This window comes from Vulpes lagopus, chromosome 1 (assembly GCF_018345385.1).
Source record: "Vulpes lagopus strain Blue_001 chromosome 1, ASM1834538v1, whole genome shotgun sequence".
Taxonomy (NCBI): domain Eukaryota; kingdom Metazoa; phylum Chordata; class Mammalia; order Carnivora; family Canidae; genus Vulpes; species Vulpes lagopus.
In genome coordinates this window covers 10,413,792-10,423,024 of record NC_054824.1, presented here as the reverse complement: position 1 = coordinate 10,423,024, position 9,233 = coordinate 10,413,792, and the positions used below count along the sequence as shown (strand labels likewise).

General features: G+C 45.4%; 1 protein-coding gene across 5 annotated transcripts in view; it reads right to left on the bottom strand.

Moving 5' to 3' along the window:
- Positions 1-2,525: 2,525 nt before the first annotated feature.
- Positions 2,526-9,233, bottom strand: part of BVES (blood vessel epicardial substance) — a 38,093-nt gene continuing 31,385 nt past the window's right edge. For all 5 annotated transcript variants that reach the window (XM_041764760.1, XM_041764758.1, XM_041764757.1 and 2 more), the window contains exon 8: positions 2,526-6,390. In XM_041764760.1, coding sequence (XP_041620694.1) covers positions 6,266-6,390 — 125 coding nt within the window. In that variant the 3' untranslated portion in view covers positions 2,526-6,265. The remainder of the gene's footprint in view (positions 6,391-9,233) is intronic.

Sequence of the window (9,233 nt, the reverse complement as noted above, 5' to 3'; positions counted from 1 at the left end):
GAAGGAAGGTTATTAGTTCAAAATAATTTGTTAAACGTTGACCAGAGCTTAAGGCTCTTGGAGAAGAACCTCATGGAAAGCATCATTTCACCTAACACTAGTATTTTCCACCCACTAGCCACCATAGAGCGGCGCCTACAGCCTTCCTCCCCTGCCTACTACTTTCTGAGGCCACTTGCTGAAGATAGGATGGCTCTTCTCTCTCTGCCCCAGCCAGACGAGTCCAGGGACCCTGTAGCCTGTGATCACTGGGCTCCCAGGCCTTCAGACAGTTCTTCAGGCAGAAGGGGCCATAGTAAGAGTTTCCTGCTTTGCTTTTCCCTCAGATCCCACTGGTACTGGCCTCCTGGCTCCTTACAAAGACTACGGTTGCCAAGTTTCCAGAAGGCTTAAGGATTCAACTTGACCATCAAAGGAAAGGGGGGAAAGGGGCGAGTCCATTTCCCGATTGCCAGCTATGTGTTGGGCAAAGTTCTAGTGTACACAGAGGACACAGCAGCTTCAAAAGGTTTAACACCATGCCTACGATCACATGGTCGGAGACAATGTTCAGAACTGCCTCTGACCTCAAATCCATGTCCAAGGTTAAGGGCACGACTCAGGCTACCTCTTTCAAGCTGCTTTGAGCTAAAGAGGGAGGTTGAGGTGAACAACAGAGATAAGAAATCTGTTTGGCACAGCGTGTAACAAAGACCCACATTTTCACATAAAGGATAGATGATTTTGAAGGTCAATATCAGTCTTTAATTTTTCTTTTTCTACAAAAAAAGTCTCTCTGTATAATACGTGTGCAGAAAAATGTAAAGTATTATAATTTTTCCTGTGAGCACAACATATCAATACTAACGAGGAGAAGCATTAAAAGAGATCAGATAAGAATTAACAAAAATAGGGAGAAGCACATTGAAAAGTTTAGCTGGGTCCCCAGGATAACAGAAGCTATTTTAAGAGAAATGAATTCAGAGCAGATGAATATTTTACGTGCAGTCCCTTTGGAGAGTTGGGCCTGAGGTTTGTCCCCTGTCTGAGCTCCTTCGGACTACCTGTCCCCTCCAGTCTCTGCGAAAGTGGCTTAATTGTATGTCACCACCATCAGGTGCGAGCTGGTCTGTAGGTTTTCATCATCTGCATGTGGACATCAAGAAGGAAATGGCTATCATCACTTTCCCCTCAAGGCTGCCTTCCCTATATAAGAGCCATTTTATAGCTGTGGGAATTCCATTTATCAGGTGGAGGAGGTGGTTGAGCTCTGTTCAAATCACGTTTTGTTCTGTTGGCCTGTCACGGAAGGTGTCTGAGCATAAAATCCCACCCCCAGTGCTTCATTCTTCAGGGAGGGCCCTGGGGGCTGGCCCAGCCACGTGAGGTCCTACAGTGTCACAGGCAGCTGTGACAAGTGACGAGGGGAAGAAGCTGAAGGAGGAGAATTTTCTCATGACAGGATGAAGGAGGAGGCTGGGGGAGCTTCAAAGTCATTGGGGACATCTTTGTCCCTAGTAAACAGCAAGGAAATATGAATGTAGTGTCTAACACCCAAGATCCAGGGGTGTGGCAACCAGCAGAAAGGGGTAAAGGTGATGTTGGAACTGTGGACATGGCCCCAAAGTGGAATGAGAACAAGGCCTAGGAGTAGAGGAAAACCATTATTGGAAAGAAAATTATTTTTCAGAGTTATAAGGTAGAACAAAGGGCACGGGGCAGCCCAGTTGGTTAAGCATCTGCCTTCTGCTCAGGTCGTGATCCCAGATCCTGGGATCAAGCCCTGCATCGGGCTCCCTGCTCAGATGGGAGTCATGCGCACATGCATGCGCATTCTCAAATAAATATCTTTAAAAAAATTAAAAAAGAAAGGGAAACCTGCCCCAAAGTTAGCTCAGCAAGACGTCCAGGGCTCTCAGCACCTGACTGTAGGTTTAGGTGACATAGCTTATTGAGCAACAGAATTGATTCCTCTCGTGGCAGAAGATGCCCCTAAGATGCCCCTTCTATTTGGATCTGGTCTTGCGACTGATCAGGACAAGTGTGTTGAGTGGCAAAGACCAGCTACTAAGGGCCAAGAGATGTGCTCTCAAACTCCCATCCCCATGTCTAGGACAGGTGACGGAAGAAAATGTAGGTTTCTTCAAGGATGGGAAGACCGGTCCCTCTTACCCACCACAGGATAGATCCAGGGGAGATTTTCTGACTCCTTCACGTGACTCCTTGTATTATTACACCTTATGAAACTAGAAGCGAATGTGCAAATGAGGGCAATGAAAAGTTGCAATCTATGGATCCCTACAGTGACATTCTGAAGGCTTCTCAAGTTGCCGTATCCAATCACAACCATCTTGCTGCCTCTTGGGGCCAAAAGGCAGCCAAGATGACAGAGCTCTGAAATTACGTGGAACTGACCCAAGACCATCCCCTTGGTCAACCAGAGCAGCTCCCACAACCTGGGGGTAAATGAACCAACCCCCTCCTTCAGGCATAGAGTCAGAGCAAATCAGCTATAGGTAAGAGGAACGAAATCAAGGTAACGCGTATTTTCTAAGTAAGAAATTTATTTGATCAAATGACAATCTATGAAGATATTTTAAACTATAAGGCTCTGCGGACAAAATGTAAATTGGTTATAAAGTAAATGTCACCAACGTCAATGGCACCTAAAAACAGAAAGAATGGGTTTCCTACAAATGTGTCTGTATAAAGCATTCATAAAATCCCCGTGTACTTTAAAACTAGGTTGCAAATATAACAGAATAACCTATAAATAGAACTTAAAAGCAGATTTCTTAAATGACACAATATATTGTTACACACAAGGTATGTGGGCTCCTGTGAGAATCAAAGAATGGCTGTCGGTGAGAAAACGTATCATCCCTGGAGCCAGACTGAAGGGTGACTACACCGCAGCCTTGAGTTCCCTACACAGTGTCCTGTCCCTTGAACTGGACTTGAATTGAATAGGTGGGAATTTCTAATCACTTTAGTTGGAAAAAATTAGAAAAAGAGGTTGGGAAACCAGGTTTGCAAAACAAGGGTGGGGGAATGGAGGCATGGCAAGGTCAGAGGTTTCTGACAAAGCAGCTTCTAGAAATGTCCAAAGAAATGGACAAAAGAAATAAGCAACTGGGAGTCCTCAGAGCTGCTCCCTGGGGTCTGCAGGGAGGAGGGCACTGAGCAGCGCTCGGGCATGCACACGCTGACCCGCACGCCCAAGGGCTTGCTGGGCGCCACCCCCCCCTGAGTCATTACCTGGCTGCACCAACTTTCCCCAAAGATTTTTTTCCCAACATCCGAGAGGCTCTACCTTTGGGGCTATGATAGGACTTGGGAGGCAGGAATCGGCAGTTCCCAATTAGAAAATCAGAATAGCTTCAGATATGTGGAAGGAGAACCAGATACGAAGAAGGGGGTGTCTCCCAGTGCGCACACTACTGGCAGCAAAACACAAATGGTGCCCAATGATGAAGGGGCAAGTGAGCCACAGGGACAAGTGGAAACGATCCCGGAAAGCAACGGATGGTCACTGGCAATTATATAGCACCCATTATTACTGATTCAGGATATATAAACATCATTGAGCTTCTATATAGTATCTGTGCTGTCATTTTATAAATATAAACACGAGGACTTTCAAAACACTACAAATGGCACATACATTCTGGTATAAATGTTACGCTCCCGATTCACACAACAGACTTGATGTTACATTTAAACAGTAGATTTGGGGTTAGATATAGAATAATTTTTGCAGACCATTTTCTGAACCGTGGTCACAAAGCTAAGGGGGCACCAAAAAACACAGGAAGCATCTTATTGGTGGTTTTGGCAACAAACGTGTTCTTTTGTCTATGGATTTATGCCTTACACAAAGATGCGCTTGTTCATTGTATAAATGAACCCCAAGCCATCCACAGCAGATCTTACACTAAGAACTCTTCTCTGTTCCCTTATCTGCTCTTTTGCTATCAAGTCTATGTGGGAGGGCTGCTCGGCGGCTTGTTTCTCCTTTTCTCCGAGTCTCGTTGTCTTTCTTAGAGGTGTGTATTTAAAAAATAGTTTCATGTTTCCCATTCAGGCTAAGTGGCTCTTTTAAGATTCCTAAGCTCGAGATTACGATCTTTGTTATGAACAACACTGATGGGTGTGCACACGCACACATGGGTTTTAATAAAAACACTAAATGAATTCCTGGGTTTTAATAAAAACACTAAATGAATTCCTGTCATCTAGTTTTAGCGGCGTCCCTTTACCCATGCTTGGTCCCAGCGCTACAGAAAATAACCTCTAAACACCTGCAGGTTGACAGTTAAGAGATGACCCCCCCCCCTCCACTGTCTCAGCTTGACAAAGTCAGACACATCTGGAGATGGGTCAGGCTAGGGAAATCCCAAGCTTTTGAGGATCCACAGAACATTAAAAACGTGGCCTCAGCAGAATCTAAAATGACTTTCCATTCGGGGAAGAGTGGAATATCTAATTACTCTGTAGAGTGATTTTGCAAATTAGTCTTATGCTTGTGTAAACCAAATGGTCTACACGACCTTTCTCGGGCTGTTAGAGGGAAGCCACACTAGCGCCGTTACGTTACAGTTACCCGCACGTGTGGTCTCAGGCACAGGGAGGGCCTGTTCAACCCAATGAATCTTTACAATCCTAGAGCCAAGGCTAAGTCATTCACCTGTGCTTCATTTCCCCAAAATATATTTATAATTCAGGAAACTGAAGAAACCACTCTACTAGTGAAGTGAAATCAGCCTTTCCACTGTGATGTCAATACGGCAACATGTGATAAGGATGTTAGGAGCTGGACTCCAAGCCTGTGGAAATTCTCTTAGTGAATGACCCGAGCATGTAAATTAAACTCAAGTGAAATTACTAAACTAATTGGCAAAAAAAAAAAAAAAAAAAATGGATTTAGGAAAGTGAGGTGACCCTAGAGTAGCTTATCTACTTTCTCTGACAGAAATCACCTCTTGGCAAGATAGGCTGCCTTTGGCTCAGCTTACCTGAAAGTAATTTCATTCAGAACTTTTCTTAGCTATTTATTATATATAATAGGGGACTGACTCAAGTTGGGTCTAGCGAATGGAAATCAACACAATGTATGTATGATGTCACATAATCGATCTACGGGCTTCACCCAATTGAGTGGCACAGTCACAATGACCAGTATGATGATTTCGGCAAACATCTCATTTCCCACCAGCCAAATACCACCGTTTCCTGAAACACGATTCTGGTAGAAAAGAGAGATTTACAGTCAAAGCCCTCACACCAACATCTAAGGTGGGTGCCCTCGGCACAGCTTATGGAAATTGCCCGCAAAGCTGTGTCCACATTCGCAAACCTGGCACTGGGTATCCGGCACACATTTCAAAGAGACAGCTCTGGCTCTGGAGGAACAGTCTGAAACCTCAGAATACCGATCACAGAACAAAAATGCTCTTTCAATCACCTCATTCTGTGACATTTGCTTGGGCACGTGACTCCCTACCCCAAAGTGTCGCCCACACCGGCGTGTGTGGGACAAGATGGCTCCAAATCACAGGTAAGTTGAGTTTTCCTGAAGGTCAAGCTGAGCTCAGGACTGCTTCCATCTGTTATCTTTCCAGCTTTGGTTTCAGACCCGATTACACACGGCATAATATGCGGGTAATGTGAGCAAAGTCTGATGAGTTTTGCTCATTATCAAGCCATCTACACAAGGCCCAGATACGTAAGGTGATCTAGCGGAGCAGTGTGTCTGGCCTGGGAGAAAAAAAATAAACGCTGGTCAAATCACATCTTTCTTTAAAAATTTCCAGCTAACAATTCAAGGCCTGAGACTCCCTGCTTTTTAATGATACATCGACCTCAATTTCAAACTTCTACTGTTGGTTACAACTATCGAATGGACGACCCCATTGCCACAGTGGAAAGGAACTGTGAGGAAAATGAACCACAACTCAGAAAAAAAGCAGTGAAAAGGCATTTTTTGCATTGACAGGGTGCTAAGCGAAAACAATAATACACCTAGAAAACGCTGTGAAGATACGTATCTCAAAAATAGAACTAGGTTTAGTCAGGAGGCTCGGGAAAACAATTGCATAAAAAGCTGATCAATAAAAAAGGGGAGCTGAAATGACCTTCCCATTTTTTCCACCCTTCCTCGCTCTCCTGCCCTCAGACTACCAGGGCGAGAGCCGAGTAATCACTAAGCCACGACAAAGTGCTGGTATTTTTCAGGATCTCTTCAAGACAAATTTCCGTCTCGGTCACTTGACCTCAGTGTCTCTGATCAAGGCAACTGATGGACTTTCAATGCATTTGGAGACACGGGCTCAAAGACCTCGTCGTCATCTTCCACCCCTTCTTCTATTGGCTTCATCTTGGCAGAGCCCCGCTGGTGTGGGGATGGCACATCTGTCGAAGACACAGAAAGGAAAACCACTTAAATTCTAGCCCGCCCTGATGTTGGTATCATGTAGCAATTACACACTCCAACTGGACAGTAAAACTCTCTGGGAATCTTTTTTTTTTTTTTTTTAATTTTTTTTTTTAATTTTATTTATTTATGATAGGCACACAGTGAGAGAGAGAGAGAGAGAGGCAGAGACACAGGCAGAGGGAGAAGCAGGCTCCATGCACCCACTCTCTGGGAATCTATCACTAGTACGAGGAATGCAATTTCCCTAAATATTGCATTTTCAACTCTGCGTTTCAATAACACAGCGAAGTCAAGAAGTGATTCTCAGGTGTGAGAACAGACGTAGAATGGGTTCCACTGCACGTGCGTGGATGATATAAGCTTCTCCGACACGTGCAGTTTCCAGGGGGTTGCCCTAAAGTCTGATTAGGACTCGGAATGCATGTTCCTACAGTAATATCGTACACGGCGACTTGAGTTCCTCAAAAGCTGATTTACCTCCTCATTTCCCTGAAGAATAGATCCATCCTAAAGCTATGGAAGCTGACATCACCTGTAGCACTGCCTTAAACAGCAGTTCTTGCCACCGCCTGTCCAGCCACTTCCTGGGCTGTTATGGGAAAAGGAGGGGTGGGAGGAGAGATGGGGGGGACGGGGAGGAGTCCAGGCACACAGGGAGGAAAACCCAGGTGAAGAAAATACAATCCTGGGGACACCTGGGTGCCTCAGTGGTTGAGCGTCTGCTTTTGGCTCAGTCGTGATCCTGGAGCCCTGGGATCGAGTCCCATGTTGGGCTCCCTGCATGGAGCCTGCTTCTCCCTCTGCCTGTGTCTCTGCCTCTCTCTGTGTCTCTCTCATGAATAAATAAATAAACTATTTTAAAAAAGAAAGAAATACAATCCCAAGTAGCAGAGGGGGCAGGGACATCCTTAAAGCCTTTTATATCCAAGGAGCCAAGTAATAAATGACTCAGTCAGTCCCTCATTTGTCCCACATTCGCCAAATGCTTATTGAGCATCTCCCACATAAGCGACACCGTGATTGATACAGAAAAAAAATATGATTTAAAAGAGTAGAAGTTATTATAAACAGGTGCACAGACTTCTCAAGGTGCTTGATGAGCAGCTCCCTGGCCGGCATAAACTCCCCTCCACAAAGTCCCCAAATTCAACGTCAGGATTCATTCTGTCCTGGTCTCCGTCTGTCTTGCCCACAGCTGCGCGGGGCTGGCGCTGCACTAACACGGAATCCACAAATATTGAACTCAGGCCGGGCCTAAGGTTATTTTTTTTTAAGATTTTATTTATTTATTCATGAGAGACACAGACAGAGGCAGAGACACAGGCAGAGGGAGAAGCAGGCTTCATGCAGGGAGCCTGATGTGGGACTCGATCCCAGGACTCCAGGATCACGCCCTGGGCCAAAGGCAGGCGCCAAACCACCGAGCCACCCAGAGATCTCCAGGGCCTAAGGTTATTGATAATGAAGAATGATGGGTGAACCCTGACTCTTCAAATACTTGGTATAGAGCAAAGGAGGGTAGAGGGGCCCTCCTGAGCCGGGAAGCCGACCTACTACGAGAGGTTGACCAAGATCAGCCGTTAATTCCCTGGAAGAGTCAGCAGCGGGCAGCAGATGCAGTGGGCAAGTGGGAGAGGCCCCCAGGTCCAAAACCCTGCTCTGCAGCTTCCTAGCTGTGATCTACACTCCCTTACTGAGCCTTTCTAGGCCTCAGTTTCCTCATCCAGGCACCTGGGTGGCTCAGTGGGTTAAGCACCTGCCTTCAGCTCAGGTTGTGATTCCAGGGTCCTGGATCCAGCCCCACATGTGCTTCTCCCTTTCTTCCCCACTTGTACTCTCTATTCTCTGTCCTGCCCTCTCTCAAATAAATAAATTTTAAAAAGGGGGGGGGAGATATTCCCAGGGTCTGCCTAGCGGTATTGTTGAGTAATAAATAATCATGTCATGTACTCAGCGGGGCACTGGGCACATAGAAAATGCCACTAAATGCTTATGATGAAATGCATGGCTCCAGTCATGGACTGGGGAGATGCTGCTCCCAAAAGCCACATCTTCCAACCTAAAAAAAGGGATATTATTAGACTGGCCTGGACGTTGGTATTGTTCATGTGTTCGCTGTACATACGTGGAAACTGTTCACTTTCAAGCACTTACAGTCAATTTAAACACTGAGTTTCTTAAAAGACAACTATTGATGTTAAACCATAGAAAATAAGCCCCTACTAAAATGATCCAGGAACACCATCCTGTCATGGGGCACACAGCACGTCAAAATCGCCCGTGCAAGTCTTCTCTGTGTGACAGATGACAACACAACCACCAAGCTTCCAATTTGCTCAAGTGCCAAGGAATGCTCTGTGTGATCTTGGGCGAGGTACTTCACTTCTCCATGCCTCCTCTTCCCTCTCTGTCAAACAGGAATAGTGCTATGACCCACTTCGTATGGTCATCAAGAGGCCTGAGTGGCTTAATATCGGTATCGTTCTTACATCAGTGCCTGGGATGTAATAATCGTTTTGTCAGTTTGTAAGGTAATAAAATGAGTTATTCATATGGCCTTTGGAGGGCGATGGCCTAACTAATTAGAAATTTTGTTAAAATTAATTATCGCCTGTCGGAATGGCAAATAAAAACAAGCGGGACTTGTACTTGAGTAGGAGTTGGGGTTTCTCAATCTAAACTGCCCCCCAAGTGCAGCAAAATTGGCTTAAAAAATAGCTATGGCTTCCATCACATATCTATCCTCAAGTTAGGACTGAGCCTCATGAAACATTAACTTAGGCTGAGTATTTGCAATCAAGTAAAAACTCCCAGAACA